General features: G+C 41.3%; 1 protein-coding gene across 4 annotated transcripts in view; it reads left to right on the forward strand.

The window, feature by feature from the left end:
• Positions 1–14,316, forward strand: part of LOC122548457 (calcium and integrin-binding family member 2-like) — a 51,378-nt gene extending 37,062 nt beyond the window's left edge. The window contains exons 1-5 of one of the 4 annotated variants that reach the window (XM_043687175.1): positions 1,684–1,739; positions 4,994–5,105; positions 6,016–6,163; positions 8,498–8,696; positions 13,290–14,316. In XM_043687175.1, the coding sequence (XP_043543110.1) occupies positions 1,705–1,739; positions 4,994–5,105; positions 6,016–6,163; positions 8,498–8,696; positions 13,290–13,311 (516 nt within the window). In that variant the 5' untranslated portion in view covers positions 1,684–1,704 and the 3' untranslated portion in view covers positions 13,312–14,316. Of the gene's footprint in view, positions 1–1,683; positions 1,740–4,993; positions 5,106–6,015; positions 6,164–8,497; positions 8,697–13,289 lie in introns of those variants that run through there. The other 3 variants (XM_043687158.1, XM_043687166.1, XM_043687181.1) reach the window with 3 other exon arrangements.
• Positions 14,317–19,029: the final 4,713 nt, after the last annotated feature.

Here is a 19,029-nt window from a genome sequence, read left to right on the forward strand (position 1 = left end):
TTCCTGGATTGGCGGGATTACCTTACACTGAAAGACTGGAGCGACTGGGCTTGTGTACCCTTGAGTTTAGAAGACTGAGAGGGGATCTGGTTGAGACATATAAGATGATCAAAGGATTGGACACTCTGGCGGCAGGCAACATGTTTCCGCTGCGGGGTGAGTGCCGAAACAGAGGACACAGCTTAAAAATACGGGGTAGACCATTTAGGACAGAGATGGGGAGAAACTTCTTCACCCAGAGAGTGGTGGCTGTGTGGAATGCTCTGCCCCAGAAGGCAGTGGAGTCCCAGTCTCTGGATTCATTTAAGAAAGAGTTGGATAGAGCTCTCAAGGATAGTGGAATCAAGGGTTATGGAGATAAGGCAGGAACAGGATACTGATTAAGGATGATCAGCCATGATCATATTGAATGGTGGTGCTGGCTCGAAGGGCAGAATGGCCTACTCCTGCACATGTTGTCTATTGTCTTTTCCATTCGGCCAGAGTAAGTGCCACTCACTCTCAATCTATCTCTACCACTGTGTCAATCACCCACCCAGGTCTCATCATCCTCACTGTTACCTGCAACACATTATGCTTTCCTTTGTTGGTCAGTGCATTGAGTATAGGAGTTGGGGGGGTCATGTTGCTGCAGTACAGGACATTTGTTAGGCTACTTTTGGAATATTGTGCAATTTTGTTCTCCCTGCTAAAGGAAGGATGTTGCGAAACTTGAAAGGGTTCAGAAAAGATTTATAAGGATTGCCAGAGGTGAAGGATTTGAGCTACAGGGAGACGCTGAATAGGCTGGGGCTGTTTTCCATGAAGTGACAGAGGCTGAGGGATGACCTTATAGAGGTTTATAAAATCATGAGAGGCATGGATAGGGTAAATAGTCAAAGTCTTTTCCCTGGGGTCGGGGAGTCCAGAACTAGACGGCATAGGTTTAGGGTGAGAGGGGAAAGATATAAAATGTACCTAAGGAACAACGTTTACACAGAGAGGGTGGTACGTGTATGGAATGAGCTGCCAGAGGATGTGGTGGAGGCTGGTACAATTACAACATTTAAAAGGTATCTGGATGGGTATATGAATAGGAAGGTTTTAGACGGGTATGTGCCAAGTGCTGGCAAATGGGACTAGATTAGTTTTGGGAACCTGGTCAGCACGGATGAGTTGGACTGAAGAGTCCGTATCTGTGTTGTTCATCTCTATGACTCTATGATCTGATCTTCCCCCTCTGTCTCCAACACCATTAGCCTTGCATGGCCTCTGTGCTGTCTCCTCAGTTCTTTAGAACACCTCACCACCTTTCCCCAATGATGAACCCTTGCCAACAGCTATGCCACCCATTGTCATCTCACTCATTTCTCTCATTATGGGAGAAGAGAACCCGTAACAGGACAGAGCAAGTCTGGTTTGTGCTCAACATCCTTATCCACACCCTCTAGGAGAAGATTGAGACTGCTTTTGTGGGGATGCTGAGACACCCATGACATGCCAGCTGGATAATACCAATCTGCATACCACTGCCAGTCTCCCCTTAACTATGTAGTAAGTGTCAATTATTGAACACCACTTTTAATCACTGGTCACAATGCCTTTTTTTTCTCTTTAACTTGCAGCTTTCTTTAACTTGCTGATGCTGTCTGCAGAGAAGCAGCCGACTGCCCTCCTATCCCATGAGGGTGAGAGGACCAAGTCCTTAAAGAGAGTATCGGCCCCATGTGGCACCTAGCAGCACAGATACTGACATCTCAGTGAGACTATTAGCTTTATAGAATATGGGAGCACATTCGGGTGAGCACCACCCTGCAGGGGGCAGAGGAGGGAATGGCCCAGGCAGCTGGCACTCAGGGTAGCCCCAGGCAAGACAGCACCCTGTGGTGTCAGTAATCAGGGACTTGGTCCATATGGACAGGGAGGTACAGGCACAGCCGTCAGGTACATGGCACAGGGCTATCACCCTCATTGCCCCAAAACTGATGCAGTTCAGTGAGTCATATGACCACTTGGCTGTCTCTATGGAGAGCCATGTCCAACATCCTCAGGGTCTGCTGGACAGGCACACAATCCTGCACTCGGCTCTCCCTGACATTGGTCTTCAGGACTGACATTATAGTAACAGGGGTACAGAAAGCCTTGACTCCAGGTCAGGTGCCCTATCCTCACAGGGAGTCGGGGGCACCCAGTTTGAAGTGGTGCCCACACACAAGGCCTTTGGCATTTTGCCCCCATGACATGACATTGCAGAGGTAGCCATGCCCTTCATCTGCACCCAGGCAGACCACTCCCGCCCCACCCAATGCTGGGAAATTCAAGACAAGGTGGGTCACACGCACCAGCCAGTTTCAAAATGTTTTCTACCCCACTGTTGTTAGAATACTGAATGGACTCACAAACTCTTAACATTTGCCTGTACCTGTGTTTTTGTTTTTGCCACTGTTTGCCTATTATTTACTTATCTACACTACTTAATTATGTGATCTGCCTGTATTGCTCGCAAGACAAAGCTTTTCACTGTGCCTCGGTACATGTGACAATAAATTCAACTCTATTCAATTCAATTCAAGTTACCTCTGGCAAGAATATCGGACCATTTGGAAACAAGTGCCCCCCAGGTGCACCCCCTGCACCGACAGGGCCAACATGTTCCACCCTTTGGCAGGCATTCCCTACCTCAGTGGAACAGGGAGCTCAGAGAGGCCTAGTGAGTCTCTTTGAGTACGGGCTCAATGTGTTTCCACAGCAGCTGGCAGCAGCTCATAGGCACACAGCTATGAAAGATGAAGCTCTGTGCAGACAGCTTACTACATCCTCTGTTGTATGGACATCAATGTAAACACATAGCATTGGCTGCTACTGGCATCTTTGACTGTCCTGGCTGAAAACATCCCTAATGTCTGGCTCTGTCTTTCTGCAAAGGTTTCGCTGTGAGAGATTTGTCCAGCAGTGGCTGGCCACTCCTAAAAGTGACTATACTGCAGGGTGGCCAGGGAGTAAGCAGCCCCTTTACCCATGTACGACACCTTTCACAGGCCTGAGACCTCAGTTGTTCCCTTTTAAAACCCTGCTTGCAGTTGTTGGCAGAGCTCCCTCACTCATACACTGGGCCACTTACCCTGCCCACTCCGAGTGTGATCACAGGCATTTTGTTCGCATCGCGCATGTTTGATTCCTGCACAATGGAGCAGGTGTGAGATTGATGTAGCATACCACCCTACAGCAAGATATTTACCTCTTACACTGAGGATTGCTTACTAACAAGGCAAACTGCCTGCTTCTATGACTGGGGTATTTGGCATGGCAAGGGCAGGGATGCTGTGAACTTGTAGGGAGGCGCTAAGTGATTGGGTGCTGTGAATTCAAGTGGACAGCCCGGCGGTGCAGCCTCATTCAGTTTGCCAGCTGGGTGCCCCTCCCTGTGGGCAGTTTCCCCACTACAGCCTTTCAATGCAAATTGCTAGTTTGGCCCCCAGCACGGCCCTGTGTGCACTGCTCATGTATAGTAGATGTAATATGATGGTGGATGTAAACATTCATGGAGGAGGAGTGCATTTGGCTGATGCCTGTGGATTGTGCCCTGAGGTGTTGTCGGGTGGTGACCAACATGGAGGTGGTTCACAGGAAGTGGCGATCTGAATCTGCCAGGTACAAGCTGGCACGGTGGGCGGCACGGTGGGATAGTGGTTAGCACTGCTGCCTCACTGCGCCAGAGACCCGGGTTCAATTCCCGCCTCAGGCGACCGACTGTGTGGAGTTTGCACATTCTCCCCGTGTCTGCGTGGGTTTCCTCCGGGTGCTCCGGTTTCCTCCCACACTCCAAAAATGTGCAGGTCAGGTGAATTGGCCATGCTAAATTGCCCGTAGTGTTAGGTGCAGGGGTAAATGTAGGGGAATGGGTCTGGGTGGGTGCGCTTTGGCGGGTCAGTGTGGACTTGTTGGGCCGAAGGGCCTGTTTCCACACTGTAAGTAATCTAATCTAAAAAAAAAGCTCTGGTTTCCTTGTTGAGTTTTTGCAACATTTAGTTTTTTGATGAGTTGGCTCAGACAGGAGGCTGAAAATTAATCAGGTGAGTTGTGGCATTAACAAGACATTCAACAACTAATAAGGAGTGTGAACTGTCAACGCGCTGCTGCTGAGTGACAATCTTCCCACGCCACTTGTGAAAAGCAGAAAAGATGTCATAATGGATCTCGCTGCATTGGTTGCCCAATTCTGTCTCACATCCCGATATCTGACATCACTCAGACCTCTTAAAGATTCCACCCATTTTCTTTTGCTATCCTTTTCTTCCTCTTATAATCTTCTACCTGTTAAACACAAGCTTAGCAACAGCTGATCATGGCCTGATTTAGCCTGTTTTCTCTTGTACTTTCTCCCGGGTGTCCTAAACTTCATCTTGGTTCATAGTTTATAAAAATCTGTCTTGAGTTGGCTTTAATGAACTTAGGAAGATATATGCTTTCCCCCTGAAATTTTATGAGAGTATCTTTAGCTAGGCCAGCATTTATTGCCCATCCCTAATTGCTTAGAGAGCAATTAAGAGTCAACCACATTGCTGTGGGTCTGGAGTCACATTTAGGGAAGGATGGCAGTTTCCTTCCCTAAAGGATATTAATGAACCTGATGGGTTTCTCCCGACAATGGATTCCTGGTCATTTTTAGAGTCCTAATTCCAGATTTGTTTTAATATTGAATTCAAATCCACCATCTGCTATGACAGGATTCAAATGCAGATCCCCAGAACATTACATGGGGCTCAGGATTATCAGCCCAGCGATAATACCACTTGGTCACCACCTCACCAATTGTTCGATTGTTGTGTCCAAAATAATCCTTTTGAAACTTATCTTGCATTCTTTGAAGCATATAGCTTTGAATTTGATATATTATAGGCTTAAGAGCTAGTCTCTTTGTTTCTCATTATTTATCAGTGTTAGTCTGCAGAAAATGATTCGTTTTGGTGTTGGTACTGATTACAGTTTTGTTTTGGTTTCTGTTTCCTTTCAGGTTATATCACAGATATCATGCCTTGGCACCAGAGATTGTACCACGTTACTTCAATGATATTGCAGATATCAAGCTACCTCTGGAACTCATTAGCGAGATGCCAGAGCTAAAGGTACTAGTGAGAGATTGAATGACAATAACCTTTGTCTGTCCTGATTGAGACATTTGATACTTTGATGATGTTGCTCTAATTTCAAATTTGTCCAATTTAGTCCAAATGAGGTGACTATGTAGCCAGATAGTGTACATGTATCTTGATTAAAGCGGTGCTGGAAATGCACAGCAGGTCAGGCAGCATCCGAGAGGAGCAGGAAAAATCGATGTTTTGGGCAAAAGCCCTTCATCAGGAAATTTCCTGCTCCTCAGATGTTGCCTGACCTGCTGTACTTTTCCAGCCCCACTCTAATCTTGACTGTAATCTCCAGTATCTGCAGTACCGACTTCTGCTTAGACATTGTACATGGGCTTACACTGCATTTCAGATGTGGTTCTATCATAATTGCTGGCAGTCTGGCAAGATGGAAGCTACCAATCCAGGCAGGAGGAAAATGGGGACATTTCTGTTCAATGACATGATTAGCGTCATGATTTTAACTCAAGGGTTAGGAGCTCAAGCATTGAACTTGAGCAGAAACTGACAGACGCTAACATCAGACTAGGAAAGTCTTAGGCAAATGTTTTACATATTTTCTCAAAGATCCTTGTTATTTAACAGGATCATTGTTGTATTTCCATTCTGAAGATAGCTATGATCAATGGGAATTAGCTGTTTTCTGCCAGCATAGTTAAATGATCATTTTTATGTGTGAGACCTAAGAGTCACAAGGCTATTTGACTATTGATAAGGGAAAATCATCTTAGCCCCAGCCTGATTCAACATTTGTCTGTGATCTCAGGGAAATTTCCAGTTAAAATCACAGAAACACAAGAAGAAATTTACTATTTCATATTTTTTAGCACATGGATTTATCCTAGGTATATTTCTACTTCTGCTTGAGCATCAAAATTCTTTCTTTTTCCAGGAAAATCCCTTTCACCAAAAGCTTCTTCAAGTATTTTCTGAGGATAAGCAGGATAACATGTCATTTAATGACTTTCTAAATATGTTCTCTATCTTAAGTGATCTGACACCTCAACATTTAAAGGCATATTATGCATTTAAAGTATACGGTAAGTGTTCAAATTTTTGTAACAGAATGGATAGAAATCATTTATAAATTAAATGAAGTTTGGACCTTTCTTATTAATTGAAAGCAAGAATATTCTTTATTGTCACATGTATAAATTACAGTGAAAAGGGTTTATTGATAACTGTTGTTGGCTATCTGATATCAAAATCAAGTTATACAGTTGCATGGGAAATGAAATAAAGCCTACATAAAAAAATAAAAAAAGGTTTTGCCTTCTAGAGGGTATCTTTATTACAATAAGAATGATTGAAAATTACAGATCTGCCAGAATTCATTCAGGCTTCCTCATCTCTGCATCTTCAATTTTTATCACTCACCATAGTATCTTCTGCTTATTGCAGGATCTGAAAGTGGAATAAAACTTTTACAAGTTTTTATATACAGGTAGTTCTCCTATAACAGTGTTCTTGTATGATGCTATGTTATAGAAAATCGTGCAATAGAAATAATGGGGCCTATTGTAAAATCAGGGTTGGGGCAAACCATCAAAAATACCAGTAAAAATCAAAACAAAAATAGTAGCTAGCCTAACATAAACAATAGCACGGTCTAAGTAAATTTTGACCTGTTTTAACTAACCTGTTGTATGCTACTGTACAGTGCAATTTATCAGAATCTTCAACTGATTACTCTTGATTGGCATCTATACCTGCTGGCTGCATTACATAACAGCCAATCTTCTGACCCCATCCAATGGTAACACTGCGCTAGTCAATTCCCAGAATGAAACCTGCCTTGACAGATCAAGAGCTGAATCTTAATTCCTTTCACTAAGTATCAATTCTGTCAGGTTTTCCAAAGGGTTTCACATGGCTTGGGGACACCTATCACCTTATTTTACAAAACTGGCCTGATTTATTCACTACCTCACACTTTGATGTCCCTCTCACACATTTTAGCACCACCATACCATATGCCATTTCCAAAACAACTCACCACTTCCTGGATAACCCAGAATTGACCAACATTCATGGTGCAGCAACATTTTTAAAAAGGTATTGTGCACCCAGACAAGAGCTGTCAGTCCGAAGCTGCCCTGCATGGTTCCTGACAATGGCCCTGGACGTGACAGACAATGGAAAATTGGTGCCTCTCTTTGTGGGCAGGAACATGGAGATGCTGATAATGGGGATGGGGAGATGCAAAGGTAGAATGTCCTTTTCTCCCAGGCCAACAGAGAACGCCATTCTATTGGAACCACATCAACCCGGACCAGGGTTAGCATCTAGATCTGTACAGTCTCAACCATCTGAAGGAATGCACAGAACGTAGGAAGAAGATCAATGACCTGATCCACTCTGCCAGTGAAAGTGTCACCATCTTCTCATTGATACCTCACACTAACTCTGTCTCTGCTACTATACCACCATTTCCTGCAACATCTTCCCCATTCATTCTCATCCTCACTAATGTCTGACCCTGACTAACCCTGAATCTCTTCCGCAGAGCCTACTCATCTACTCAGAACATCTCCACACATGCACCAGCCGTAACAGAGTGCCACCCACCTTTCTCTGTCTCACTCACTATGTGCAGAGTTTCCTGACTCTGACCACCCTGAGCAGCTGGCTGACCATGTCCAAGCCCCTGTACTGGTATGTATTTGTAGTTGGTTACCATGGTGATTAGCCACTGAAACAGATTAATATGAGTTTGCAGACATTCTTTAACATCTAAACATATTTTTTTAATGAAAAGAAAGAAAAAATCTCTTGTTATAAACAATAAAGCCAAGTTTCAAACTGCTCCTCAAAACTATCCTTTTACTGTTAGTCAATTCCAGTGCAATTTCACTCTTGTCTCAATTCTTAAAGTTTTCAAATTAACAGATTGCTCCCAGTTTCTTGTTCTCAGGCTGCAGAGACATTTTCACAATGCTTTTCCAAATGCACCATCACAAAGCTGTCACAATGCCTTTCACAAACCCCTTCACGAGAAAGCACACGAGCCGACTGGTCACATAATCCTGAAGCAGAGTCCAGACCTCTGCGCATCACGACACGTGGTGCCAGGGGTGAGAATCGTGTAACAGTGAACAGGAGTTGGCTTCATTTAAAAAATGGTGGGCAATTCACAAATCACTAAGAAACATGTGTTATAGGAGAACTATCTGTTACTGAACTGGTATTTAATTTCATTACTCTCCTCTCCTGCTTGTTTCAACCTTGGCAGTGTTATGTTATTAAAACCTTGGCTTTTAAATTTAAAAAATAGCAAACCTTTCAAATTACTAACAAAAAATACACAGATCAAATTATAGCCCTGCAGAACTTCAGGATATAGTATTGCTGTATCTGGGTCTTATTTTATGTAGACTTCAACAATGATAACTTCATTTGCCAGTCAGACCTGGAGGTGATGCTTGGTAAGCTTACAGGTGATGATGAATTGTCACATGAAGAAGTTCAATTGGTGTGCCACAAAATCATGGAGGAAGGAGACCTAGATGGTGACGGAAAGCTTTCATTCGCTGACTTTGAGTACATGATCACTCGTGCTCCAGATTTTATGAGGTAACTTTAAGGTAGTTTGCAACAATTGTCTTTTCCGTTTTTTTTAACTTTGCCCATCTCATGAAGATACTGAATTGTGTACAATGCAGTTTCCTAGCATGTGGTAGTAGTGACCATCTAGTCATTCAAAACTATGCTTCATGCCTGAGTCCTTCTCAAGAGAACTAATAGTTCAGAGGAAACTGAATAATGCAGCCATATTGTGAGTAAAGTTCGCTGCTTTGCTGTGGTTGATTCTGATTTCAACATGAGCTTCAGTTGGGGTATTGCAATTGCAAGGAGAATATTGGCCCAAAATTACTATCCAAAGGCAGTGGCAAAAAGTGCACTTTCAAGACCTTCAGTCAATACAAGAATAGCCTTGGCTATGTTCCTCCCACACACTGTCAGGTAATTAATGGCAGTTTGGTGAGTTAACTGATGATGCAGCGTATTAGTGGATCATTACCTCAGCAAGGAACTTCATGAAACTAGGAAAGGAGGAATATTGCTCTGAAAATTGCAAGTGGCTTGTCAATAAGGCAGGAGCTCATAGCCATCCTCAATTTCATCCATGTACATCTTTTCTGACTGGGACTACAGGACATTGATTACAGATGGAGTCCTGGAATTCCTGCTCTGAAGCACAGGGCTACTGCATCCAGTTGCCACTGTTCCCTTCCACAAGGTCAGATAACATAGCACAGAGTCGGATTAAGTCTGTTTGGTCTGCATGCTTGTAAAAACAGCCAGGCTGTATTTAAAAATGGAATTTAAGGAGAGACTCAAAGTCACGAGTACATAGAGTCATAGAGTCATAGAGATGTACAGCATAGAAACAGACCCTTTGGTCCAACCCGTCCATGCCGACCAGATATCCCAACCCAATCTAGTCCCACCTGCCAGCACCCGGCCCATATCCCTCCAAACCGTTCCTATTCATATACCCATCAATGTTGCAATTGTACCAGCCTCCACCACTTCCTCTGGCAGTCCATTCCACACACGCACCACCCTCTGAATGAAAAAGTTGCCCCTTGGGTCTCTTTCATATCTTTCCCCTCTCACCCTAAACCTATGCCCTCTAGTTCTGGACTCCCCGACCCCAGGGAAAATACTTTGTCTATTTACTCTATCCATGCCCCTTGTGATTTTATAAACCTCTATAAGGTCACCTCTGAGCCTCTGACGCTCCAGGGAAAACAACTCTAGCCTATTCAACCTCTCCCTATAGCTCAAACCCTCCAACCCTGGCAACAGCCTTGTAAATCTTTTCTGAGCCCTTTCAAGTTTCACACTGAGCTAAGAATATAAAACATTGATTAACAATGTAAATAGGGTAAGGGAGATGAATGTGTGACTTAAAGATTGTTCTGGGGGAATTGTTTGTTGAGGCACCAGCATCAATACTGGGGAAATTGGGAGATGTACTGTAGGAACAATCTATAGCTGAATGGTGATGGGACCAATGTTGTGGCAAGTTGTACAACCAGGGCCGCAGATAGGGCTTTGAACTAAATGGTGGGGGATGGATTTAGTGAAAGGGAGATAGAATTAGAAAAGATAAATGTGACATTGCCATTGTCTTACTATGCCATAGTAGTTGTTTAATCTGAGGGTTACCATACCTCGGGTGAGTGGAGAGGTTGAGAAGCAGAAGCCTGTTAACTTCTCTCTTTATCACAAACCAGCTATCCAGCCAACCGAGCTAACTGACTGCTGGTGATGTAGTAACAATAAACAACAAAATAATACAGCAAGGCAACAAATTGGGTTATAATTACTCAGTTGTGACAGGAAGAGAGAACATCTATTCCTAAGAGATCATCAGTAGAAAAGGCCAGAGATTGTTTAAAACTGTTTAAGGCATTATTTGTACCAGTTACAACAAAAGGGATGAATTGTGAGCACAGATAAAATATTATATGACCTGTTAGACATTCCAGAGACATGGTTGAAATTTGACCAAAGCTGGGATCTTAATGTTGCAGATTAATGTTGATGTATCAGTATGATAGAAAGCTAAAAACAGGTGATGGGTTAGCTTTGTTAAACAAGGGTGGTTTTATTTCAGTACTGAGAGGTGCCCTTTAATTCAAAAAATCAAATCATAAAATCAGTTTGGATAGAGATGAGAAATTGTGAGTACAGTTTATGAATACAAATATGAACATACGAATTAGGAGCAAAAGCCATTTGAGCCTGCTCCACAAGTCAATAAGATCGTGGTTGTATTTTGAACTCTACATTTCTATCTAACCTAATAACTTTTGATTTCCTTGCCAACAAGAATCCATCCATCTCTGCTTTTAAAATATTCAACAGACCTGCCTCCACAACCTTCTGAGTTCAATAGTCGCACAACCTGCTGACTGAAAATAAATCCTCATGTCTCTACTGAAAGGGCAACCTCTAATTTTTGAACAGCGTCCTCTAGTTCTGAACTCATCCTTGTGAAGCCCGTTCAGCGTCTTATACACTTCAAGAACGTTAACCCTTATTCTTCAAAACTCTAGTGGAACCAGGTTCCGATTGTACAAAATCTCCTTATGAGATAACCTCATTCTAAGTATCAATCTAATAATCCTGTTCTGATCCGCCTCCATCCATTTATATTCTTCCTTAAATAAGGAGACCGAAACTACACCCAGTATTCAAGATGTGATCTAAGTAATTCCCTGTAAAACTGAAGCATAACCTCCTTACTTTAATATTGAATTCTTTTTGTAATATCGTGTAATATTCCATTATATAAAATAAAAACACCAAGTGCTGGAAAGGATAGATAAAGGGAGCCAGTCAAAGAAATATATATGGATTTCCATGAGCTATTTATGTGCCCATGGTGTTGGTGTAGTATATTTATATGGTAGAGGATTGGCTAACTAATAGAAGAGAGAGTGAGAGTAAGGAGTGCAGGTTCAGGATGGCAACTGTAACTAGTGGAGTGCCACAGGGATCAGTGCCAAGGCCACAATTATTTACTATATTTACATAGCAGTGGACTTGGGAAGTGAATGTATTAAGTCAAGTTTGTGGATTACACAAAATTATGTGGGAAGGAAGGTGGATATGAAGAGTGTGCAGAGGGATATGGACAGATTAAGTGAGGGTGCAAAAACTTGGCAGGTGGAACATAATGTGGGAAAATGTGAGGTTATGCACTTTGGCAGGAAGAGAGAAGCTGAATATTATTTAAATGAAGAGACAGCAGAAAGCTACAGTGCAGAGGGATTTACATGTCCTTGTGTATACATCACAAAAAGCTAGTGTCTAAATTCAACAGGTATTGGGAACTCTAAAAGCATTTTGATCTTTAATTAAAAGGGAATGGAGTATAAATGTCAGAAAGCCTGATGTGCAGAAGTTGTTTCCCCCTTTTGGGAGAGTGTAGGAACAAGGAGCTTAATCTCACATACTGTTCAGTGAGAGACTAAACAAGTAAAATTCTCTCATTTCTCTTTATCACGTTTTAATGTCACTGTTACTGTTACTGCAAGAAAATGTAATAAACTCTGCCAAACATGAGAGTTGTTCATTTTATTTTCCTGTTTGTGAACTTTGCTGTCCACTATTGGTACAACCACATTTCATTATGGAAACAGCACACAGAAAGCTCTGCAATATATTCAACATGTGTCAGTTATAGAAAGTATGTATTACTATCTTACTTCAAAGCTGATCAGGAAAAAATGAAAAATAAACAGAAAGAAATCAGACTCTTTTACAGCACTGAACACTTAGTTGGGACAGAGATGAGGTAGAATGTCTTCTCTCAGAGCATAGTGAATTTGTAAAATTCTTTGTCACTTTGAGGGCTTTAGAGACTGGGTCATTAACTATATTCAATACTGAAGCTGACAGATTTTATTTATTAAATGTATTCAGTGCTGAGATAGACAGATTTTTAATCAGTAAGAGAGTCAATGGTAATATAGAGAAAAGGCAGGAAAGTGGAGTTGAGGTTAACATGATCTCCTTGACTGGCCAAGCAGACTCAATGGCCCAAATAGCCTGTTTCTGATCACACATCTCATGGTTGTGTTAGGTATATTTCAAATAAACTCAATAGAGTCAAAAGATTTGTGATGCAGACAGGTAAATAGAGCCAAGAGCACAACCAGATTAGCCATCATTCTCCTGAAAATTGGAGTAGGCTCAAATAGTAAAATGGTATGCTGTACTCCTGCTCCTATGTAATCTGCAAGAGGAAAGATATCTATCCTCACTATATCCATCAATAATTCTGTAAATAATTTTGCCAGAACATAAATACTACTTCTGCTTAGTGGTCAGATCAAACCTGATTAAACATCAAATTCTTGACAAAGTGTATTTAAAAGATACCAGCTGCGTCAGAATGAGCTACAAATGAAGAAAGACCATACTGAGTAGCATTTTGAGATAAAAGTTCAATATAATGATTCCTTTGATTTGAAATGTTCAAGTCTGGCTCATCTACACAACCTCACATTTTCCCCTCAAATATATAAAGATATTACTAAAACTGCACAGCATTGTTTACATTTTGTTTGAATTCACACATGACTGAAATAGGAATGGCAGAAGGAAAATTTTGAATCATAACATTTCTGTGAATTTTCTTTGTAACAGCACTTTCCACATTAGAATCTGAACTACCAAATATTATTGAAAACCATGAGAGCTATCAAGATTGACGGCTACACAATCGAACCTCTTCAACTAGTTCTACTCTAATATGATTTTGCTTTAAACAAAGGATGAATCCATGCTCTCAATAATGCAAGAGACTAAAATAAAACAACTACAGTTGCTGGAGAGTTGAAAGAGAACCAAAGTGGTGGCAGAACTTAGTGGGATGGTCAGTATCTGTGAAGAGAAAGAAACAGTTAGCAATGAGTCCACTTACTGTTCTGAAGAAATCATATTGGACTTGAAACATTAACTGTGTTTCTCATATTCCAAAAGGTCACTGATATCTTTGAGATAGCATTTCTGTTATATATAAATCTACATATTTTCTGTAAAATAATGAGGAAATTTACTAATGGTTTGAATTTAGAATATTCCAGAACTGTATTCTGTCTCATCTGAATGTTAGTCATGCACAAGCATATTCCAATATGAAGGAAAGCTTTAACAGAATGCAAAATCTTTTAACGTAATGAATTGGATCAAACAGAAAGAATGCTTTAATATGTCTATTTTGGGTTCTTATGGAGCTGTAGTAGTGTTCCTACCTTTTGGCTAAAAGATCCAGATTCAAGTCCAACAGCATCAAAACATGTCTGCTCAGGTTGTACCCTCTTCCCTTTCACTTAATTATACTTTTCTGGGCTACATACTGATCAGTGAGAGAGTGAATAAGTAAGATTCTCTCATTTCTCTTTGTCGCCTTTTCATGTCACTGTTACTGTTACTGCAAGAAAATGTAATAAACTCTGCCAAACATGAGAGTTGTTCATTTTATTTTCCTGTTTGTGAACTTTGCTGTCCTCTATTGGTACAACCACATTTTGTTTGCCAGCTATTATAGAAACAGCATACAGAAAGCTCTGCAATATATTCAACATGTGTCAGTTATAGAAAGTACATATTACTCTCTTACTTCAAAGCTGATCAGGAAAAAATGAAAAATAAACAGAAAGAAATTCAGGCTCTTTTACAGCACTGAACAGAACTCTGGCACATTATATCAAAGAGGAAGTTTGTTTACATTGTTCAACTTATTGACAACGTACATCTTTATTTCAGTTGCTGTATGTTTAAGGTATGAATACAGTTAACTGCTTAACTGATAAACTGATAACTGCAGAACACAATAGTATAGAAGAAATAGTGATGGACAGAGTATCTAATTATAAGCAATTAATTTGATAAGATGGTAGCAGATATTTTATGTGTATACTACCTTTAAATAGTGTTATCTGATTCATCTTTAAACAAGTTGCAGACCAATCTGACCAGTGTTATGAATGAATTTGCCCAGGTGAGCCACAATACCAAAGCAGTCAAATCAATATGAACACAAACCAGCACCAAAGCAAAATACTCCCACTTTATTAGGAACAAAATTACAATAATCTTTAATACTAAACATACCATCCCTAATCCTATTTGGCCCTTTAAGGTTACAATACTTTGGGTCTCTGAGTCTGCAAAGCTGCTTTCACTCTCTCTCTCTCTCTCTCTCTCGATGGTCAGGTCAGCTGGTCTCTGCCTCTTGTCCACGTCTCTTCAATGGGCCTCAGACGATTCTGAGAGACAGATTTGCAGGTGAACTCTGTTTTTATACCTTTTAGTTGATTGTCTGGAACTTTCAATAGTTCTGACCAATCAGGGAGATACACCTAATAAAAACCGAAAGAACTGTGTAAATCTGTGTAAAAACTGCTGTAAATCTGAAATAAAAATGGAAGTTGCGGGAAAAGCTCAGCAGGTCTGGCAGCATCTGTGCAGAGAAATCAAAGATAACATTTTGGGTCCAGTGACCCTTCCTCAGATACACTTATTCATTTGAAACAAGAAACAATCATTTAGATAGTGTAAATATATGGCTTAGTTCGAGGCATTCAGAAGCCTTTAATGATATATTTGTTTCAGTTACTTATAATACAATGCTATACTTAACCATTAACTAGCACAGTGTGTAGTGTAACCCTTGTATGTACGAACAAACAGTGCATCTGACTTGTAAAGATGCTGATGTGACCACACGATAGGAAAAAAACCATTAACGCAGATCAGAATGTGCTAGACTGATTCCCATATCTGGTAAAAGAACCTCATGTACTAACGGCTTAATGAGAGCGGCCATAGTTGCGGTGGGGGGAACGAGATAAACAGCAAGGGTGTTACCGCCCTGTGCGTACAGATACGGGATGTGTGGTGCTCTGTGGTTGCAAGAGGAGGTCACGTGGAGACTGTTTCGCGGGCAGAAGGAGGTCACATGGGGTCAGACATCTGGGAATGCGAGAAGGCGGAGAATGGAGTCAGATCAACAGCCAATCAGAAGACAATCCCACCTCAGTGATTGCATGACGTTCTGTACTGTATAAAAGACTGGGTCAGGGACAGGAATAGGTCGGACTTCGTGAACTGACACACTTTGCTGTTTGTCAGGGACGGGAAGACCTAAACCCAGAGCTCTGTATATTTTATCCACTTACTGCTAAAATAAACTAAGAGTTTGAGACCGAATATCTTCTCCTATTGCTTCATTGAAAGAACACGCAGGACTCGGCTCACACATAGAGGAACGTAAGCTGGTAGATTGAGCCAAGTCCAATAATTGCATGCTAATGTTAGTATCTTTGTGTTGCAGGACCTGGGGCCTTTCAGTTTGGGCTTGTTTAGTGGATAAGTTGCTGGGGATGACTGTGCAGAATAACTGTTGCCTTTTACATTATGCTATTATCATTAGCACCTGGCTGCTGTGTTTACAGTGCGGCTGGTGTGTGGATGTTTTTGTGTGATTTCACTTGTTTGACTTGGCCAATGTACCAGACATCCTTTGTTGTTTGGCCAAGTTAGCAATCTATCTGTGCTTTAGCGGCCAGGAAACTGATTTGCAATTCACATTGCATATATCTTCACACAACTTTCCTCTCTATGTCTCAAAATAACACTGAGCATTCAATACTGGCATCACTCACTACCTTGTAACAGTCTGTGTTTGATCTAGCCCAAATCAGACAAGTCTCTTCTTTACATGTTTAAAGGTTAAAACTAATGCCTGCATTGCTGGAATTGTCAGTGCAAATTGCTGCAGTACATTTTCTAATAGTACATATTGTGGCCACTCTGTACCTGTGGTGGATAGAATGAATGTGAATAGGGTGCCATCTATGACAAAGCATCCCACTTGACTGGATCCATCTCTCTCTATCCATTTTCTAAAACATACTTTGGGTCTGTCTCTCTCCTCATGTTAATGATGACATCTCTGGGGCTGTTTACCTTTTGTTATGCAATCTCTTCAGGAGAGAAAGTACAAACTGATGAGCGCTAGAAGCGGGTTGTATGGAGACGAAAAGACATCTGAGGCATGGGTGTGAGTGGATAATATGTGTGAAATTGAGGGTCAGTGCTGATGGCTTCTCAGTTTAGTGTCCATTCAGACCACATCAGAGTTTCTTCAATTAATATCCTCCCTTTACAGATACAATATACCAGGCCAAATGTTCTTTCTGGTTGGTCAGTAAAACTGAAAGGGAGATGATGGTGTGGCTGAATTAGAGAGCCAGGTTCGAGACAAAAAAAGCTGTAGATGGTGGAATCCAAAATAGACAGGCAGGTGGCTGGAAGAACACAGCAAGCGGACTTCTCCACCTCCTGATGCTGCCTGGCCTGCTGTGTTCTTCCAGCCTCCTGCCTGTCTGAATGAGAGAGCCAGGGCAAGATATACTTCTTCGACAGATAAGCTCCAATCCTGCTCATTATACTTAACATCTATTGACCATTTAATAGACTAGACTTGGTGTAAGTTTAGTCTCCAGAGTATGAAAATATAAGTACATGGAGCACTGGAAAATGTGAAATAAAAGCTACTATTACATCAGAACTGACAGGATATACTTTTTGGGAAAGATGGAACAAGCTGGGATTAAAAACAGAAAGCGCTGATTTTCAGATCTTCTGCAGTATTTTGCTTTTATTTCCCTGTAGAGATGATCTAATGGAGATCTTTCAGATTATGAAATGGTTTGATAAGATAGATGTTGAAGAAGTTTGTATTTGTAACTCTGATCAGAGTTAGGGGCCATAAATATAAAGCAGTAACTCTCTCCAAGTTGGCGGTGGAGTGGAACTGCTGAACCAGAGGTCGTCTCCTTCCACCACTTTTACTTCCTCCTTGATTTTTTTTTGCCTTTCTTTTTTAGTTTTTTTTCTCTCTATTTACCTTCCTGAGGGAACTTCGCTGTGGAGGCAGCAGCAATGGTGACAGCAGTGGCTGGGGCATAGAGTGGGGACTTTGCCAGCCGATCATGAATGAAATGCCACAATATTGCATCGTTTGTCACACATCACCATCTCATACCGATTAAACCGGTATTGAGAGTGGTAGATGGCACACTCTAGTTTCCCCAACGAGGCAGTCAACACATCATTTCCATAAAGAACTGCCATGATATTCTGGTGTCTGAAACAGGCATTTTGAAATAAATACTTCACAATTACATCCATCTCAATGTTGACAGAAATATCAAGACAGATGGCTGTTCAAGAAAGACAAGTTCAATAAGTTGCTCAGATATTGAACACATCCCAGATTAAAATCTAACATTAATTATATGACAGTCATCTTAAGAGCTGCTTGAAGTACAGTAATCAATGAAACCATGTACATAGACCTCCTGAAGGTACTGATGATATCAAGTTTGATTTAGTACAGTTCACAATACAACAAAGTGGAACCTCTGTGTAATCACTCAACAGGCATCCAGAAAATGACACGCCTGCCTCACATTTTACATTGTAAGAACTAATGGTTAAATTAGAAATGCTGGAAATTTTCAACTGATCTGGTAGCAATTGTGGGAGAGAAACAGAGTTTACATTTTATCAAGCTGCTGAGAAATTCTGCACTTTGTATTTTAGTTCACATTTTCAGAATCCATGCCATTTTGCTAATAATAACAATGTTACATAGTCATTTTTTAAAAATTGAAGCAGTGGTACTTCAATTCTCAATCAAGCATTGTGCAATCTTCCAGACTCAACCTTGTACAGCTTTCCAGACTCAACAATGATCAACTTTTATTTTTCCTTGAAACATGGGCATTGCTGATGAGGTCAGCATTTGTTGACTGCCCCCCCCCAGTTACCTGGAAGAAGGTGGTGCTGAGTTGCCTTCTTGAACCACAGCAGTCCATTTGGAGTAAGGACATTGGCAATGCTGCTACAAAGGGAGTTTGAGGATTTTGACCCAGTCTCAGTGAAGGAACGCCGTGATATAATTCCAAATCAGGGCAGTAAGTAGTTTGAATGGGAACTTGCAGATGATATTGATCCCATGTATCTGCCCATGACCTTCCAGAGTTCACGATCATGGGTTTGGAAAGTGCTGTCAAAGGATCTTTGGTAAATTCCTTCAGTGCAAATTGTTGATGGTATGCAGTACTGCTACTGGACATTGGTGGTGGAGAGAGTTAATGCTGAAGGTAGTGGCTGCCTTGTCCTGTATGATATCGGGTTTGAGTGGTGTTGCGACTTCACTCAGTGTGCAAATAGAAAGTGTTCTATCTGTGGAATCGTGTTCAAATGACGATCAAAATTGGTGAGTGGCGAAAATAACCTCTTTTCTCAGAAACCGCAGTAGCACAGTCCAAGGTGGCAATGGAATCTCAAACGACAGTTCTTAGAGTAGCTT

This window comes from Chiloscyllium plagiosum, chromosome 1 (genome assembly GCF_004010195.1).
Source record: "Chiloscyllium plagiosum isolate BGI_BamShark_2017 chromosome 1, ASM401019v2, whole genome shotgun sequence".
NCBI classification, from domain to species: Eukaryota; Metazoa; Chordata; class Chondrichthyes; order Orectolobiformes; family Hemiscylliidae; genus Chiloscyllium; species Chiloscyllium plagiosum.